At 43.3% G+C, this 20,466-nt stretch overlaps 1 protein-coding gene across 2 annotated transcripts in view; it reads left to right on the plus strand.

Moving 5' to 3' along the window:
• cnnm2b (cyclin and CBS domain divalent metal cation transport mediator 2b) overlaps positions 1-20,466 on the plus strand; it is a 46,717-nt gene that overhangs the window by 20,668 nt on the left and 5,583 nt on the right. For both annotated transcript variants that reach the window (XM_056254390.1, XM_056254391.1), the window contains exons 2-5: positions 4,515-4,658; positions 12,792-12,929; positions 14,704-14,873; positions 15,187-15,280. In XM_056254390.1, coding sequence (XP_056110365.1) covers positions 4,515-4,658; positions 12,792-12,929; positions 14,704-14,873; positions 15,187-15,280 — 546 coding nt within the window. The remainder of the gene's footprint in view (positions 1-4,514; positions 4,659-12,791; positions 12,930-14,703; positions 14,874-15,186; positions 15,281-20,466) is intronic.

Here is a 20,466-nt window from a genome sequence, read left to right on the forward strand (position 1 = left end):
TATGGATGGGTTGGTTTGAATATTTTTTTTGCCATATCGCCCAGTCCTAGTTGAGCTTGACACTCAAGACCTTTCCTCTCCCGTCTTTATTAGGACTTGAGATGGATTAGGCGTGTTGATGTGGTCCAGATTTCGGTTTGGCCTATTTTTCCACCCTGTTAGCCCTTCATCGGGTATCAAAGCAGACCCGAGGAAACTGTTGCCCTCCCCACTGTATTGTAAAAGACGTAAGCAGGGCTGTGCTCTTCGAAAGATGTCTGGTGAGTGGAGCTGACTGGTGAATTGATAGAATAGATAGGAATAGGGGTTATGTTTGGGCTTATGCTCCATTCCTAATGGGTAGAGCAATATTGTATTTTTTTTTAAAGTAGAGCTGTACGGATTAAGGTTGAGGTGGTTGACTCGTGAAGCGACCCACTCCCTAATATGTCGCCTTCTCCAGCATGGATGTTCAACATGACATCATGACTTTGCGTAAACATACACGCCACTTTCAAGTCAAGTGGCGTGTTATCTATACGCATTTTGAGCTATCCGCGTGTATGTCCACGCCGAAATCTTTTGCGTGTATGTGTACGCCGTTAAATGTCCGAGTGATTCCGCGTGTATGTATACGCCGTTAAATGTCCGAGCGAAACGAAGCAAAAAGTATATCTACGTCTGTGGAGCGATATTTTTTTTCCTAGGATGGTAGGGGAAGACTCATAAATGGTATTAACCCCAGTGACGGGTAGGTTTAGGGACGGGGCTGGGGTAGGTCATATATTTATATACAGTAATGTAGTTAAGTCAACGGCGTTGATAAACACGCTGAAAAGCGATTATGCGTGTTGATAGCACGCCAAAAATAGAAATACGAATTCGCCTGTCATACATACGCCATTTCATGAGATCAGTCTGGGATGTTAAAGTAAGGCTATGCTCCTTTTTAGATCTGTAAGGTACAGCCTGGCAGACTCTTAAAGGGTTAGTTCACCCAAAAATTAAAATGATGTCATTAATGACTCACCCTCATGTCGTTCCAAGCCCGTAAGACCTCCGTTCATCTTCGGAACACAGTTTAAGATATTTTAGATTTAGTCCGAGAGTTTTCTGTCCCTCCATTGAAAATGTATGTACGATATACTGTCCTTGTCCAGAAAGGAAATAAAGACATCATCAAAGTAGTCCATGTGACATCAGGTTAAACTACGACTTTATTCAGCATTGTATTCTCTTCCGGTTCTGTTGTCAATCCGTGCTCACGAGTCCACAGTGACGCTGCTGATGTGTTATCTGGTAACCATTACACGGAAGAGAATACAATGCTGAATAAAGTCGTAGTTTTTGTTATTTTTGGACCAAAATGTATTTTCGATGCTTCAAAAAATTCTAACTAACCCACTGATGTCACATGGACTACTTTTGATGCCTTTCTGTACAAGGACTGTATATCGTACATGCATTTTCAATGGAGGGACAGAAAGCTCTCGGACTAAATCTAAAATATCTTAAACTGTGTTCCCGAAGATGAACGGAGGTCTTACGGGCTTGGGACGACATGAGGGTGAGACATTAATGGGATAATTTTCTTTTTTGGGTGAACTAACCCTTTAAGCAGAATGGGCTTATCAGGGAACCGGGGTTCCATACGTAACCCTAAGCCATTTGTATGGAATGTAGAGGAGTAAAATTTACAATATTATGCTTTGGGAATGTTTATTTTGGGAAAAAAAAAATTTGTTACTTCACTACATTCCAAAAATACCTAACTTTTTACCCCACTACCTTTTATAAAACATATTGTTCCTCGTAATTTCAAACTGAAGAAATCACTGGAAAATGTACTTAAGTGCTTACTTAAATACAGTAGGCTAACAAAGTAAAATTACTTTACTGTCCACCGCTGTATACAAGCACACATAGTACGAAATAAAACATGTAATTCTGAGATAAACTTTAAATAAGTTACAGTATAAGATATAAAGTCACAATTATGCGGAATAAAGCAATCAGGAGATATAAATTTGAAATAAAATGATTGAAGTCTGGATTTCACACTAAATGTCATGTGTTAACCATTCAAAAAAGGTATGTTTTCAGTTTTTCTGAATATGTGAGTAAAGAATTATCATTATTTACCATTGTTTGGCAAATTTTCAGGGGTATTAAAAATTATATTTTCAATAAGAATTCACACTATTAGGAATTTTGTGTGAGGGCGAAAGATTTCTCAAAAAATTCACAGCAGATTCCACTTGTTAGGTTTGAAAGAGTCTACTTTTTTTGAACAGTGCTTTATACATTGCAACACCATAATGGACCGTTTTGCCCACAAAATGTATATGAAATATAAAAAGCGTCAAAGCTGCTATGTATATTTCATGATTTCATAATGTCATTTGATTAAATTGCAAATATAATGACTGTCTGTTTTCTCCATTTCTTTTCTTCTTCTTTTTCAAGCTGTGACCACAAGTAATGAAACAAAATTGTAATCTTCTTTTTTTTCTCTACCTTGGAATAGAAATAATCCCAGCAGGAACAGAGTAGAAGCTAATATCCTTGTTTCCTTGAAGGGGTGAGATATGGTGTACTCAAGGGAACCTATGAAGGAAAATACATAAAGTAAACATGTTTTTTTTCCACTGTTGCCTGAATAAACCCTTCTTTTTGTGCTGATATTTAATGCTTGAGCACTTATTTATTTAGTCTTGTGACTTCTACTACCCCTTGACCCTTGCTCTTACGTCCTCTCTTTAAGGGTGATTCATTTCCACTTGCATACAAAGGATTGACTGATATTATTTAAATACTATCTTGTGGAGTTATTTTCTGTGATAACACTGGTAACCTTTGCCATCAAGTTACTTCATTGTCACATATCACAGAATCACCCTTCATAACTAGTGTAACTTTGTGTTCCTTTTGAGGTTTAGTCAATTGACTGACAAGGTTTATCTTAACTTAAATGCGATTTAGTTTATAGTGTTGTGCAGATGGGTTCGGACAAGGATTTCTAGATCAGGTCATCGGTCTAAGTGACCTTTGAGTATTAATAACGAGAATGCAATTTATAATTAATTTATATTAGATAATAATACAGTTCAGTTATGTTTTTAATATTTTCATTAACTCCAAAATTTGGTGATTATAAAAAAAAATGACTCATAGGATTGCAAACATAAAGTACACTAGTTCCAACATATTCCTGGATGTTTAGTGAATCAAGCTACATGCATAAGGTTCATTGAAATCATTGCAGTGACAAAATAAGGAAAAGAAGGTACACACACTCAAGTTAAGGCCACACTCCTTAAGCAGAGATTTATAGCCAATCATTGTTTGTGTGTTGTCATGGGGTTTGCCACAAGTGCGTCCCAGGCTTCCTAGTATTTCAGCAAATGGCCATCTGCATATAAACGACCAGCTCTGAGACAGATCAGATCACCCAGCAGTCGCTTTGGTGAGAATATTGCCCAAGTGGAATGGAAACTTCATTTCAGGTCTAATATTAGCCTGGCCCTCTGGAAAATTCCTTCTAAAAGTTCACAAGCTGAGAAAAGGCAAAGAATTTGTTTGGTGTTTTTCCTGACAGAATAAACAAAAAGTGGTTTTCACTTTTGTCTTTGTGATATGTATTAAAGCTTCAGGAGAAACTTGAAAGTTTCACCCTTGTCCTTTTACAGGGTTTCAGTTTTTATTTAGTTGAAATAAACACCAATTATCAGAAGCAGGAGCTCATTCAATCTTACTTAAAAAAAATTTTTTAGACAGCACAATGCTTATGACATGTTTGTCCACTCCAGTGGAGATATATCACCAAGACTGGACTACGTTTGTTCAAAGACATAATACACAGTATTTTGAGACTGAACCCAGTTACTCTAGACCTCTAGACCTTCAATATCAAAGACAAAACACTTAGGTGTTTTGGGAAACAGGGTCAGACTTTTGAACTTAGCAGAGGGAGAGAGTGTGGCTTCATGCCATAGACGCTCTGAGAAACTCTAGAGTGTTGGTTGTACAGGTACAGTACATATGTTGGATAATTTGTTAAGATTTGGTGTAGAAACCACTAGGATTGTTGTCATTGCCAAACATTTTTATGCTAATACCATTATCAGGTTGCCAACAGCAGTTACACATTTGCAGGATATGTGCATGCGGTCAGAAATGAAAATTCTGACATTATTTACACACTTGCATTTCATTCCAAACCTAGAGGCGTTTGACTTTCTTCAGCATTTTATAAGTGTTGTTTTGGACCCCATCGATCTATGGACAAAAACTGTAGAAAAACTACTTAAAATATCTTGTTTTTTTTATTCTAAATAGAAAATAGTCAGATTTACTCCTAAGAGTAAATGATGGCAGAATTTTCATTTTTGAGTGAACTATAACTTTAAGCTTGATTACATTTTGATACAGTTAGAAAACGCATTAAATATTCCTTTATATGCAAACAGCTTAAACTTTAAAATAAGAATGGTGTGCGTCTTAATCGACCTCTAAACAACTGTATTATTTCCTAGGTAAATCTCACCTGGCAATAGTCCAGCGGGTTAACAACGAAGGAGAAGGCGACCCCTTCTACGAAGTTCTTGGCATTATCACCCTGGAGGATGTCATTGAAGAAATCATCAAGTCTGAAATCTTGGATGAGACAGACTTATATAGTATGTGCCATGAATGTCATGTACTTTTGCATGTTTTTACAAAGAGCAGTTTAAATAGTACATTGTCAAATTCTGTTAAATGACAGTGACAGTGTTATGGAGAAATGTGGATTTTGTCCTGTATCTAATGTCTTATGAAATAGTTATACAATACTAGCTTAATAAAATATGTTGCATTTTCCCCATTTAGTACTTTTAGTTTAGCACAGTTTTATGTAGTATGTACATTTCAATAGCATGACATTACAAAAACCTTTACCTTTCACGGTAACACTTTACAACAAGTTTTAATTAGTTAACATTAGCTCTCTATCGGTCGACTCTCACTATGGGAAAGGCCTCTTGCATGGCCATCCGTGAAGCCCTATGCAATCACACCTCCCAGGAAGCCCCACCCCATCCTATATAAACAGCAGTGCTGTCTCAAAATCGCATCCTTCCTCTCTTTACTCGCGGCATATAAGCTACGAGCCCTTTTTTCAGTACACTTAGTGTTAGTTTGACAAGACTAAACTGTCCAAAAGACAAGCTACCACTTGTCGTAGGGCGTCAGGACAAATAAAACAAGAAGTGTCGTGAACTGCTTAACCAAGCATATACACTCACCTAAAGGATTATTAGGAACACCTGTTCAATTTCTCATTAATGCAATTATCTAATCAACCAATCACATGGCAGTTGCTTCAATGCATTTAGGGGTGTGGTCCTGGTCAAGACAATCTCCTGAACTCCAAACTGAATGTCAGAATGGGAAAGAAAGGTGATTTAAGCAATTTTGAGCATGGCATGGTTGTTGGTGCCAGACGGGCCGGTTTGAGTATTTCACAATCTGCTCAGTTACTGGGATTTTCACGCACAACCATTTCTAGGGTTTACAAAGAATGGTGTGAAAAGGGAAAAACATCCAGTATGGGGCAGTCCTGTGGGCGAAAATGCCTTGTTGATGCTAGAGGTCAGAGGAGAATGGGCCGACTCATTCAAGCTGATAGAAGAGCAACTTTGACTGAAATACCCACTCGTTACAACCGAGGTATGCAGAAAAGCATTTGTGAAGCCACAACACGCACAACCTTGAGGCGGATGGGCTACAACAGCAGAAGACCCCACCGGGTACCACTCATCTCCACTACAAATAGGAAAAAGAGGCTACAATTTGCAAGAGCTCACCAAAATTGGACAGTTGACGACTGGAAAAATGTTGCCTGGTCTGATGAGTCTCGATTTCTGTTGAGGCATTCAGATGGTAGAGTCAGAATTTGGCGTGAACAGAATGAGAACATGGATCCATCATGCCTTGTTACCACTGTGCAGGCTGCTGGTGGTGGTGTAATGGTGTGGGGGATGTTTTCTTGGCACACTTTAGGCCCCTTGGTGCCAATTGGGCATCGTTTAAATGCCACGGCCTACCTGAGCATTGTTTCTGACCATGTCCATCCCTTTATGGCCACCATGTACCCATCCTCTGATGGCTACTTCCAGCAGGATAATGCACCATGTCACAAAGCTCGAATCATTTCAAATTGGTTTCTTGAACATGACAATGAGTTCACTGTACTAAAATGGCCCCCACAGTCACCAGATCTCAACCCAATAGAGCATCTTTGGGATGTGGTGGAACGGGAGCTTCGTGCCCTGGATGTGCATCCCACAAATCTCCATCAACTGCAAGATGCTATCCTATCAATATGGGCCAACATTTCTAAAGAATGCTGTCAGCACCTTGTTGTATCAATGCCACGTAGAATTAAGGCAGTTCTATAGGCAAAAGGGGGTCAAACACAGTATTAGTATGGTGTTCCTAATAATCCTTTAGGTGAGTGTATAATAGACAAAAAGTTAACTTACCACTTGAAACTTACCACTTCTTTTATGAAGCCTAACAAGTCCAGAGCACATTCTCACAATTGTCCTAGGGGATGTGAATCACAACTATTGCAACTAGGGATCCGCATGTCGTATGCCTGGCATGTCTGAGCCCAGGGCATGCCCAAGCAGCAATACAGACACCAATCTCCTGTAAGGAGTGCAGTAAACTTTCACCTGGAGTGCTGCGCAGGAGAGTGGTGTACATGACGTGTATTGCAATCCCTTACAGGGGAGAGACAGCACGGCATCTCCGGAGGACACAGAATCTCCTATGTCGATAACAAGTTAGGCTGACCAGCTTACTCCTTCGGACGTGCTTGGGGAACCGGTCGCTTTCGAGATGGAAATCGAACCATTCCTACCGGATGACGATTCCATTTCCATCGCTGCCTTGGAAGATCTGTTTGTTCCCCAAACAGAATCCCCGGGTTATCTTACAGCGGTAGACGAACAGCAAATGGCAGCAGGGTGTGTAACTCTGCACGAGGCTTTCCATCGGGTGGTGAACCGGTTGAAATGCTGAAGGCAAGACAGGAATTTCCTCCTTCCTACCACCTTGACAGTTCATCAGAGACTTCCACCTTTCCAGAATTGCATGGATGAAATACTGGGAAAGACCACTGTTATCCAGAGTCCCGGTGTATGGCTTTTCTTTGCTAGACATGGGGGGGAGTGCAGGAAATGGGCTGGTCTCACTTGTCGCCAATGAAGGCCTCGTTGACAGGCCATCTGGTTCCCTCATCGGCATTCAGATTATCCACTGTCGCCCCTAAGCCACCTCAAAGATCTGGTCAGTTGTCAGCATTGATTTTTGAGAAGGGATGGGGGTTCTGTATGAACAGGATAAACAACCTTCCTCCTGGCAACGAAAGTCCTTTGATCAGGTGGCAAAGGCCAGGCCCCCACCCACCTTGGCTGCGAGGGGCAGAAGAAAGAAACAGGCGGTTTCACAAACCCAAATCTTTTTCTTGCTGTCTCCGCAAATTCCCCGGAGAACAGTGGTGTGAAACTAAAGTACTCACCAACAACCACACACACCCCGGGGTCGAGTACAGAATATCAAGAAGTACTTTCACACACTCATTTCCCCTGTGTTGTCAAATCAAATAAAGCAGTTTACACACAAAAACACAGTGTGGCCTCTTGTATTTTCCCCTTTCTAAATCCAGGCAATTTTATCATGGACAATCTCATGAAGAGCGATTGTTTTCATCACAATACTGTTATACACAAGCACCCTGTAGAAACTGTATTGGTCAGAACACCACCCACAGCACTGGTAGAAAGCATGTCACACTTGCTTGCACAGACTTCAAGTGGTTATTAAGCAGAATCCAAAGGGGATACAGACTGCAATTTGAGAGAGAACCCCAGGGTTTCTCAGTGATAAGACAGTCAAAAGTGCAGGGAGAGAATGCAAACATTTTGAGACAGGAAACAAATTATCTCCTTCTCAAAGAAGCCATTCAGGTGATACCGGCAGAGAAATCAAAGAAGGGATTATTCAGTCAGTATTTTCTTATTCCAAAGAAATGGGGAGGCATATGCCCTATTCTGGACCTTAGATGTTCACAATGCTGACACAAATATTCTTGCTTCATTCTGTTCAGAGGGGAGACTGGTTCACCTTAATCGATCTAAATGATGCCTATTTCACATCCCCAGCACAGACAATCTCTTTAGGTTTGCGTTCAAAGGCACAACATATGAGTTCAGGGTTTTCCGGTTTGGCCTTTCTCCAGCACCCTGCATTTCCACAAAATGTGTGGAAGTGGCATGGACGCCATTGAGACAATAGGGCATAAGGATATCAGCATTTCTTGAGAACTGGTTAATATGTGCCAGATCAAGGGAGATGGCAGGGGTGCATAAATGGGCAGTATTAATACATTTGAATTATTTGGGATTCGTAGTGTACCAGAGGAAGAGCTTATTAACCCCAAGACAATTAGTGGTATTTCTTGGTTTGGACCTGAACTCAATAACTTACTGGGCAACCCTCTCGGAGCAGAGAAGGGAGAGTTTATGGAACTGTGTGAATCAGTTTCGCCTGGGGAAGACAATCTCTTTTCGGCTTTTAATATGACTGGGACTCATGGCTTCAGTCATAGCAGTAGGGCTTTTGGGGCTGTTGTTCATTTCATGAGATATTGTCAGAGATGGACCTCTTCTCTGGAATTAAATCCCTCCATATGTCTGCACAAGAAGGTGCAAGTCTCAACCCACTGTCTTAGGGCTCTGCTCATTTGGTGAGACAAATAATTCCTGAGGGAGGGGTTGTCAATGGGAGTGATTTCAGACTGCAAGGTTGACACTACAGACGTGTCCTCACAGGGCTGTGGAGCGATCTTGGAGGGAGTGAAGTATGGACAGAACCAGTCAAACTAATACATATAAATTGTCTGGAGTTCCTGGCAATATCTTTGGCTCTTAAACACTTCCTCCTGCAAATAAAAGGCTAATGTGTTAGTCAGATCAGACAGCACAACAGTTGTTTCTTATAAATAAAGGCATGGAGGCAGCTGCTCGAGAAATCTGCATGCCCTGGCAAGGAGAGTGCTGCAATGGAACAGGAAACACTTGCTGTCCCTAAGAGCAGCAGACGTTCCAGGCTTAGTCAATATTGGGGCAGACCAGTTGTCGAGGGGCAATTATCACCCAGGGGAATGGAGGCTGCAACCAGCGGTGGTTCAGGAGGTATTGGATGAATATGGCCTGGCAGATGTGTATCTGTTTGCTTCAGATGAGAACACCCATTGTCCTCTGTTCTTCTCACTGAAGGAGACAGTTGTGTCATGGGATGGATGCATTAGCACATCCCTGGCCAGAGACCCTGTTAAATGCCTTCCCACCTATAAGCCCCATAATCCCCACCTATAAGACTCATCCTCCCTACTCTGTCCAGAATCAGGTGGCAGAGAGAAATAATGCTCTTAATAGCTCCATTATAGCCATGGAGGCCATGGGCAGAGGAGATAGTTCAACTGCTGTATTCAGGTCCTAGCAGGAGGGAGGATTTTTCATCCACATCCGCAGAGGTGAAATCTCTGGGTCTGGCTTGTTAGAGGTTTAATCTGAATGCTCTAGGCCTGCCCCAGAATGTGATTTTTACCATCCAGAGTGCTAGAGCGCAATCCACCAGATCTCTATATAAGGCAAAGTGGTGAAAATTTTAAGCATGGTGTCAGGAAAAACAAAGGATACCATTCCTTTCCTTTCCTCAGTTCTTTCCTTCCTTCAGGAGATACTACATGAAGGGAAGGCCTTCTCTACGGTCAAAGTATACCTGGTGGCCATTTCATCATGTCACATGGGATTTAATGGTGAATGGTTTTACAATAAGGTCCATTAGTTAACTTTAGTTTGTCACAGTTCTGTTCTGTTTGGATGCTATTTTGATCTTAGTTTAGTTTTCATGGGCTTTTAGTTTGTTATTTTCAGTCACATGTGTTCCTTTGTCCCGCCACTCATCTGTTTCCATGGACACTAACTCAATTATCACAGCTGCTTATTGAGTTCATTGTCTCGCATTGTTTGGATTGTTATTTGCCTGCCTAGTTATTTAATAAATCTTGTTTTATTTCCTAATACTCTTTGCCGTCTTCGGATCAGCGTTACAGAATACTGGACCCAAGAATGGATAATGCTGCGCAATCTGCCGCCCTTGCCCGAAAAGGGCTTCCTCTAATGAACTTTTCGCTTCAGTTCTGTCAGCTTGCTTTAAAGACTGCCTTTGATGATGAGACGTTAAAGTCTCTCTTCTGGGTCGGGCAAACTACTACTATCCTCTAGACTTCCCAGACACCACATGACTTGATTGGAAGGAGGCCATCATCCACCAGACCATAGCCAGACCCAGAGCCCAGCCCACCACCATCCCTAACCACGGAGACGACAACACCAGTACCCCCCGCAGACGGAGAGCTTCCTCCCGCCGCAAACACTGAGCCTGTGACAACAGCGTCTAATAACATCCCGGAGCCAAAGCCCCAGCATAAGTCTGACCAGGGGTGTGAGCTGCCAAACATCGTCCAGGTAGCAGTCCTGGTGGAGCTCGACACATAAGACTGTCTAATTGATTGGGACTTTGAAGCGGTGCTTCCCACCCTGTCCTTTCATCATCAGAGGCATCATCAGAACTATCATCACCACTGGTTCTAGCCAGCGGCAAAACAGTATCCTCACCCAGCAAAAACAGGGATTTACCAGTGAGCCTTCCTCTCCCACCTCCACTGTAGATCTCAGCCAGTCCTTCAGCCCTGCCTCAGCTGGTTTCCTGCAGCCCTTCACCTTCCCCTGTGACACCTTGCGACGTTGTCAAGTCTCAAGCGTGTTCTCACCAGCTTCACCTAAGCGTTAGGATCCCTCGGCTCTGCTTACGGCCGCTGATCCCTCCGCTCCGCCTCTGCCCGTCGACCAGTCAGCGATGCCTTGGCTCCTCCCACCCTCGGCTCCACCTGAGATCCTTGGCCTTGCGGCTCCACCAGGCTCTCTCGTCCCTCCGGCTTCACCTCGGTCAGCCGTCACTCTGCCTGCGCTGCGGACCTACAATCCATTCGCGGCGCTCCGGCTCTCCACCCCTTCGGCTCCAGCGGGCTCCGCCCTCCCTCCGGCCACCTGGGTCCTCTGTCAACATGACATCATGACTTTGCGTAAACATACACGCCACTTTTCAAGTCAAGTGGCGTGTTATCTATACGCATTTTGAGCTATCCGCGTGTATGTCCACGCCGAAATCTTTTGCGTGTATGTCTACGCCATTAAATGTCCGAGTGATTCCGCGTGTATGTGTACGCCGTTAAATGTCCGAGCGAAACGAAGCAAAATCTATATCTACATCTGTGGAGCGATATTTCTTTTCCTAGGATGGTAGGAGAAGACTCATAAATGGTATTAACCCCAGTGACGGGTAGGTTTAGGGACGGGGTTGGGGTAGGTCATATATTTATATATACATAATACAGTAATATAACGTTAAGTCAAAGGCGTTGATAAACACGCTGAAAAGCGATTATGCGTGTTGATAGCACGCCAAAAATGGAAATACGAATTGGCGTGTCATACATACGCCATTTCATGAGATCAGTCTGCCTCTGTCACATCTGCTTCGCCTCAGTCCTCGGATGCTCCGGTTACACCTCAAACGATCATTGCCGCAGCTCTGCTTTGGTCTCCAGCACTAGCTGCGTCGCTTAGGTCCATCAGCTTTCTGTCTGCGCCCTTGGATCCCGTAACATCGGCTCTGTCTCCGTTGGTCGTCCTGCGGATGTCGTCGGCCACATCAACATCTTGGCTCCGCCGTGGGCTATCATCTTGGCTGAGCTTTGGGTCATCATCATCCGGCTACTCCGTCCATCATCTCCTCCTTGGCTTCTTCCTCCATCATCGACTCCTTGGTCTGTCCTGCCTGCTTTTACCAGCCTTTCGCCATCTCCTCTCATCAGCCCTTCATCGGCTCCTCGTCCACCCCCGGAGCCCCCACCTTTCTTCCCTCACCGCATCTGTTATGGCGTGAGGTCGCCTTCGCAGGGGACGTACTGTCACAGTTCTGTCCTATTTGGATGCTATTTTGATCTTAGTTTCATTTTCATGGACTTTTAGTTTGTTATTTTCAGTCACATGTTTTCCTTTGTTCAGTTTCCTGCCACTCATCTGTTTCCATGGACACTAACTCAATTATCACAGCTTCTTATTTAGTTCATTATCTGTCTATTTAAGTTCCTCTGTTTGTATCAATCATTGTCCGGTATTGTTTGTGCGTAGCACACCGTCTCACATAGTTTGGATCGTTATTTGCCTGCCTATTCATTTAGTTATTTAATAAATCTTGTTTTATTTCCTAATCATCTTTGTCTTCTTCAATCAGTGTTACAGTTTATGCAACATTAACTAACCACAGTATTTATTAATCTTTGTTAACATTAGTTATTAAAAATAAAACTGTTAATTGTTAGTTCATGTCAGTTCAGGTCCATTCAATAATATTAACAGATACAAATTTAGATTTTAACAATGTATTAGTAAATGTTGAAATTAACATTAATTATGATTAACAAAGGCTTTAGAGTATTTTTCCTTGTTAGTTCATGTCAACCAATGTGGTAAACTAATGTTAAAAAATGGAACCTTGTTGTAAAGTGTTACCCAAAAACCCTTTTAGGTGTCATTGCAAATATTTTTACAAACATATGAAGCAAGATGTTTTACACATCATTCAAGAATTTAATTTAAAAACTTTCTTCCTCTGTCATCCCATTTTTCTGACAGCCGACAACAAAACAAAAAAGAAAATCGCCCATCGAGAGCGGAAGCAGGATTTCTCGGCTTTCAAGCACATGGACAATGAAATGAAGGTTAAAATATCACCTCAGCTTCTACTGGCTACTCTGCGTTTCCTAGCAACAGGCAAGTGCACTGCATTGCTGCTTGATTTACCCCAGTGTGTCCTGTGACTGTAGTATGGTTAGGGTGCTCACACAGGGGAGGAGCTTTGCCTCTGGTTTTGGTGAAAGTCATGCCATGATGTCTTTTAAAAAGAAGCAGCTTGTTTGGGTTAGTGTATAGAAGAATGACTTCCTGTACCTTAAAAACCTTGCAAGCAGCTAAGAGAAAACTTTTTTAATAGGTAAATGACGGCAGTTTTTGGTGGAAGTCATGATGTTGATGTTGTTTGTGTATACTAAGGTTTGGGCTATATTTAGAGTGTGGTGGCCTGCTTTATTAGTGTATACAAACATTATCTCTATCTCCAAGCCCTGGAAAAAGCCAGCAAACAGCTGAAAAAAGTAATTAAAAACTTTGTTGTTGTTTTTCACAGCAGAGATCATCTCTCGCATAGCTACCACATTTTGTTTCATGGTCTATGTGTCTCCTAGAAAGCACTTGATATTTATAATGTATAGAATACATTTGTTAATATTAGTGTAAATAAATGTTTTATTTTAAGACATTACCTCTTCCACTGCAACAAACCCGTGTCTGCCTGAATCTGTAATTTGTTTCCTGTAAGCTGTTTTTTAGTAGCCATTTACACTACTGTTTAAAAGTTTGGGGTCAGTCAATTTTTCGTCTTTTTTTTTTTTTTTAAGAAAATGTTACTTTTGTTCGGTAAGAATGCATCAAATTTATTTAATTCAAATTTCTTTTCAACTTTGTATTCATCAATGAATCCTGAAAAAATATATCAGTTTCCACAAAAAATATTAAGCAGCATGACTGTTTTCAACATTGATAATAAAAATAAACGTTTCTTGAGCTGAAATCAGCATATCATTATGATTTCTGAAGGATCATGTGACACTGAAGGCTATATTAATGGCTGCTGAATATTCAGCTTTGCATCACAGGAATAAACTACTTTTTAAAATGTCCTTAAACAGTTATTTAAAGTTGTTTTACTGTAATATTTGATCAAATAAATGCAGCCTGTATTGCTGATTCTTGCATTCTTCTAGAAATCTTCAGGCATTTGGCACAGCCCCCTACAAGTCATTACCCTCCTTTGCGTTACTCCATCAAGCTGCTGTTAAATGGTCCCAAGGGTGTTTGTGTATAATAGAGACAAACCATTCTGAGTGATATTCCCCTTTAAACCTAATTCCAGGATTTGGTAAAAACTTTCCCCTTTGTGGCTTACGCTAATCATTGATTAACAAATACAATACTATTAGCGTTCCCTGGTCAAGGAGCGACCAGCTGCCAGGTGACACATATACTGTAAACAGAACAATGTTACAGTGAGTTATTTAGCAACAGACAACCATCATAATAGAGACAACAGTGCTTATTCATAAGCTTTGTAGTCACAGAAACTTTCAGGCTCTGTTAAGTTTCAGCTTTTCAGAGAACAATACAATGTTGAAAGCTGACGGTTTTAACAGGAATGAAAATTTGTTTTTGCTTTTGTAAGTTTCAGAATACTTTAAACAGTCAGAACAGTGTCACCGATGGATAAGCAGTTATTAAAACAGAGGATTTGCCTGCCACAAGCTGTGTTCGTCCAAAAAATAATAATGTTAGAGCATCATTTACCCAGGGTTTACTACCGTGTGATGTTTTGAAACCTGAAAATGCAATATTACCTTTAACCATGGTTTAGAATGGCTCTGAGGTAACCGTTTCAATTGTGAAAAACCCACAGGAACAGGAAGATGATGTCATGTCTTCTTTTGCCTTACAGAAGTTGAGTTATTCAGTCCCATCCAGATGTCTGAGAAGATCCTTCTGCGTCTCCTCAAGCACCCCAACGTCATCCAGGAGGTCAAATATAATGAGAAGAATAAGAAGGCCATCGAGCATTACCTTTTCCACCGCAACAAGCCCGTGGACTATTTCATCCTCATTCTGCAGGTCAGCTTGGTTGTTTGGTCCAGGGCCGTGGAGGGCATAGAGAGAAAGGATTGAGGTCATTAGCCTAGAACAAGCTGGGATTTTCGCAAGTATTTAACACGCCCAGTATGAAAGAACTAGGGTACCTACGTAAAAGAAGGATGTTTAGTTCAGTGAGTATAGTTAAAGACAGACATGCTTCTAAAGGAATTACTGAAAGCCTTCTTTTGCAAAAAAAAAATCCCATTAGTTGTAAAACTATCCACTTAAAGTTATTTAAAAAAAATCTTAGCTGTATTGAAAGTCTGGCCTTCAATGTGATCTGTTCTCTAAGGGGAAGGTGGAAGTGGAGGCAGGGAAGGAGGGAATGAAGTTTGAAGCTGGAGCTTTCTCCTCGTATGGGATTATGGCTCTCACCGCTTCTCCAGGTAAATACAAATAATACATTCATTTGCATACAGCATTTCTACAAAGTAACCTATATGCTATGTGCGCTGTACTTACTGGTATTTAAGATTTATGTGTTTGAATTTCATATAAAATTTTCTTAGATTTGGATTACACAGTTTTAACATAAACTAATAAACTTAATATGATGCATATTTGTCTGTCATACATAAAACGTAACATACATAAACTGAATGTGTTTTAAATACACAATTACCAGGTTTATATATTTTTCATCAATAAGTCCATTTTTTTTAATCATACATACATCATACACTCTAACTAATTGAATATTACTTGTTCCATAGCTAGATGTATTTATACTTTTTAACTGAATAAATGTAATTGTTTTCAAAATGAACAGATTTGTGCTTAATCTAAGCCATTTGAATAAACGCTTTTTTGAAAATATGATTATACAAATAAAATCAAATAGAAGTTACGATAGGACAATAAACTTAAACTTACTAAAAACTATTCCATGATTTTTTTTTTGGGAGTGCAGAAATCTTGCTGGTTTCTTGCCCGTTTAACTTTCTTGTTAATGTTAAAACTGTAAACCAATGCAATTTAAATACATTAATCTTAAATGTAGGCCTAAATATTTTAGAAAAATTACACATTTTACATTAGAGGTTTTATGCTGGTTTAAAAAATAATAATACTGCAATACAAAATTCAGTCGATACCACAAGATACACCCACATACCCTGCAACAGTGCAAGCAGTTGTGGGCAGCATTAGCCCAAAAAGTATATGCACGGGTATACTGTTCCCTTTCGAGGGAACTCGCGATGCGTCATCGACGCTTTGGGAACGCCCCCAGCGTGAATGCGTCTGAGCATCAATGTCAACTAGTCCAATGGAAAGAATGAGCGTCACGGGCGGGTGACGTCATGACCAGGAAGGCATAAGAGCACATCCGGTGAAACGCGGCATTAGCTTCTGTGTCTCAGCAAGCGATCTGTGTTACTCTGTCTCTGTCTATTTATTGTTGTCTGTTCGATATTATTGGGAAGAGTTATGGCGAAACAACTTTACAAACTCTGTGCTTCTCCCTGCCCGCGTTATTTAACGGGTGGGGACACACACGAGCTTTGTGTAGTTTGTTTGGGAGTGGAGCATGCGGTATCAGCCTCCGAGGGGGCTGATTGCAACATTGTGAGAAGCTTTCGCTTCGCATGCTCCACTCCCGCCTGTCACTTTTCGAGGAAAGTGGCCAGGCTCGCGATCCTCAGGGTGCAGGACACGCGTCTGCCGAGGCAGCGCGGAGAATGCATTCCTTTGGATCGCGAATAGGATCTCTTTACGGGGTTGGAGACGGGTCCGCGGATCTTATCTCCTCCCTTTCCACGAGGGATCCAGTGCTCTCTCTCCGGTCTCGGAAGCCCGCGCTGCGGTCTCTTCCGCCCGGGGAGAGAAATCAATGCTTCAGTGCTCTACCTCCGAGGAGGTAGATGTGCTGGACATTGAAAGTGACACAATCATGGGGGAAGTGGATTTGCCATCTCTCCCCCAGCGTATGAGAATTATATATAGTTCTCTGCGGCTCAAAAGAAAAGGTCTGGCGCCACGGCGTCAGACCGGTGAGGGCAGCCCCAACCGGGGTGGAATGGTGTACACCTCATTATACGGTGCCCTTTCCATCTCTGTGCCCTCAGGGGACCGTTCTGCCAACCCCGCCACCCTTGGTGCTTCGGGGCGCAGCGTTCTCCAGCGAGCTTCTGGCGCAGCGTCAACTCGACATTGTGTCGGACTCGCGCCCTCTGAGGGGGGTTCGAAAACAGTCAGTTCGGGTGGCTGTCTTTATTACACCAGAGGCCAGCCTCGAGGGGCTGGTTCCCTTGGTAGATTTTCTGGCAGCGCGGAAGCTACTGCCAAATATATCTCTATGGGTAATGGTAATCTCTCTGGTAATGGAGCAAGGGGTAAAGGCCCTGTTAGCAAAGAAAGCTATAGAGCAGGTGTACTCACCCGACATTGCGTCGGGTCTTTACAGTCTTTATCTCATTGTTCCAAAAAAGGATGGAGAGCTGCGTCACATACTAGATCTTCGTCTGTTGGAGTGTTTGATGCTGGAACTCAAGTCCAAGTGCTGACACTAAAAAACAGATCGTGACTCAAATCAGATCCGAGGACTGGTTTGTCACGATAGATCTAAAAGACGTATACTTCCATATCTCCATCCTCCCTCAGCACAGGAGGTTCCTGAGGTTTTCTTTGGGGCAAAGAACACCAGTATCAGGCACTTCCTTTCGGTCTAGCTCTATCACCCCGCACATTCACGAAGTGTGTAGACGCAGCTCTGGCCCCGCCAGGCTGCAGTGTATACGCATTCTGAATTACATAGATGACTGGCAGAACAGTTAGCGGTTCGGCACCGAGGTGTCGTTCTCGCTCATATGCAGATGTTGGGGTTGAGGCTCAATGCCAAGAAGAGTGTGCTTTCTCCAGTACAGAGAACCACTTTCCTTGGTGTGGTATGGGATTCAGTGACGATGCGGGCCACTCTGGCCCGTTCGTGTTGCTGCTATCCTAACAGCCACAAAAGAGCTGAGGCTAGGCCAGTCACGCACTGTAAAACAGTTCGAGAGACTGTTGGGTCTTGTGGCAGTAGCGTCCAACGGGATACCTTTTGGCCTGCTGTACATGATACCTTTGCAGTGGTGGCGCAGGACCAGAGGGTTCTCCCCGAGGGGAAACCCACTTCGTATGATCAAGATCACGCGGCGGTGCCTTCGTGCCTTGGTTATATGGAGGAAACACTGGTTCTTAACCCAGGGTTCGGTGTTGGGAGCTCTTTGCCATCGAGTTGCTATCTCGACAGATGCTTCCCTCACCGGCTGGGGAGCGGTATTGGAAGGCCGCTCAGCTCAGGGCTTGGGAGGAGTCATCATCTCGCTTGGCACATGAATTGCCTAGAGATGATGGTCGTCTTCAATGCGTTGAGACATCTCCTCCCAGACCTGAGGGGCCATCATGTGTTGTTCTGAAACAGTGACTGTTAGGCCTCAGGGCAGCAGCGTTCAATGTGATACCCTTTGACCTGCTGTACGTGAGACCTTTACAGTGGTGGCTCAGGACCAGAGGGTTCTCCCTGAGGGGAAACCCACTCCGTACGATCAAGATCACGCGGCAGTATCCCCGCGCCTTGGTTATATGGAGGAAACTCTGGTTCTTGACCCACAGACAACACGTTGGTGGCCTATTATTTTGGTCCCTCAGGAAATTACGCAGTGTATATTCCAGGGGGGCCAGAATATTGGAGCAGACACCCTGTCGAGGCAGGGGCTGAGGCCAGGGGACTCCACCCCGAGGCGGTGGAGCAAATATGGGAGTTTTATGGCCAGGCAGAAGTGGATTTGTTCTCGTCTCAGCATACGACGCACTGTCCACTCTGGTTATCCCTCACTCAACCAGTCCCCTCGGGGCTGGTTGCTATGGTGCAGACGTGGCTGAGGCTACGTCTGTACGCATTTCCCCCTGTTGCTCTGCTCCCAGGAGTTCTGGAGTGATTCCGCCAGGATGGAATAAGCCTATTTAGTAGCACCACCCTGGCCGAGCTGAATTTGGTTTGCGGACCTAATTTTTCTCCTCGACGGACCTCCCTTGGAGGTCCCGATCAGGAGAGACCTTCTGTCTCAGGCAGGGGATGCAATATTGCACCCCCGGCAGGGGATTTGGAAACTGTGGGTTTGGCCTCTGAGGGGGCCCAACTCATAGAGAGTGGTCTCTCAACCGAGGTTGTTGAGACCATTCTAAGCTCCAGAGCTCCCGCTACGAGGAAACTATATTCACTATTTCGAGAGTTTTTCACTTCTTGGTGTTACCAGCGTCAGTGGGATCCGGTTAACTGTTCAGTAAACACAGTATTCGAGTTTCTGCAAGAACGCTTTGTAACAGGTCTATGTCCTTCCACGCTTAAGGTATACGTGGCGGCCATTGCGGCTTTCCACGCCCTGGTGGGTAGTATATTTTTAGGTCGAGACCCCCTGATCACTCGTTTCCTTCGTGGCACTTTGAGGCTGAGGCCTGCAACTTGCACTAGGGTGCTGGCTTGGGACCTTGCAATAGTTCTAGAAGGCCTATCTGGGGCTCCCTTCGAGCCCTTAGATTTGGTCTCAGAGAAGTTCCTTTCTTTTAAGACTATTTTCTGCTAGCTATTTCGTCCCTATTAGAGTCAGACCTTCAGGCCCTTTCGGTCCCCACCTGCCTTGAGTGCACCCGGGGATGGCCAAGGCATTCTTACCCGAAACATGGATATGTTCCAAAGGTGCCTACCATTATTCCGAGGCCTATTGTGCTGCAGGTTTCTGTCCTCCTTTTACATCTGCGGACCAGGAAAGGCTGAACCTCTTGTGTCCAGTGCGAGCACTGGATACTTATGTTCATCGGACATCTTCAATGAGGAAGTCCGACCAGTTATTTATTTGCTTTGGATCACCTAAGAAGGGTCTTCCTGCTTCTAAACAGACGGTTAGTAAGTGGATAGTTGAGGCTATTTCACTTGCATACGAGTACTCTGACCAGCCGTGTCCTTTGGTGGTCAGAGCTCACTCTACGAGGGGTATGGCGGCCTCTAAAGCCTTATTATTTGGAGTTTCTCTTCAAGACGTATGTGATGCGGCAGGCTGGTCCTCACCGCTCACGTTCGTCAGGTTTTACAGTTTGGACCTGGATGCTGCCCCAGGTTCTCAGGTGCTTAGTGCTTAGTTCCAACAGACTAACACTCAGGTACTTGGAATTCTGGCGTTTTGGGTATTCTCGTTCCCAAAGCGTCGATGACGCATCGCGAGTTCCCTCGAAAGGGAACGTCTCAGGTTACGACTGTAACCATAGTTCCCTGAGAAAGGGAACGAGACGATGCGTCACCCTGCCATACTTCCTGAATCCCTGTGATCGGCTTGCTTCGACTTTTTGAAGCTAATGCCACGTTTCACCGGATGTGCTCTTATGCCTTCCTGGTCATGACGTCACCCGCCCGTGACGCTCATTCTTTCCATTGGACTAGTTGACATTGATGCTCAGACGCATTCACGCTGGGGGCGTTCCCATCGTCTCGTTCCCTTTCTCAGGGAACTATGGTTACAGTCGTAACCTGAGACATTTTCAATGTACTATGATGCACTAATCCCAGTCAGGCATTATTGTATACACTATCAGAAAA

This window comes from Rhinichthys klamathensis, unplaced genomic scaffold (assembly GCF_029890125.1).
Source record: "Rhinichthys klamathensis goyatoka isolate OS25496 unplaced genomic scaffold, OSU_Roscu_1.1 h1tg000111l_1, whole genome shotgun sequence".
Lineage (NCBI taxonomy): Eukaryota > Metazoa > Chordata > Actinopteri > Cypriniformes > Leuciscidae > Rhinichthys > Rhinichthys klamathensis.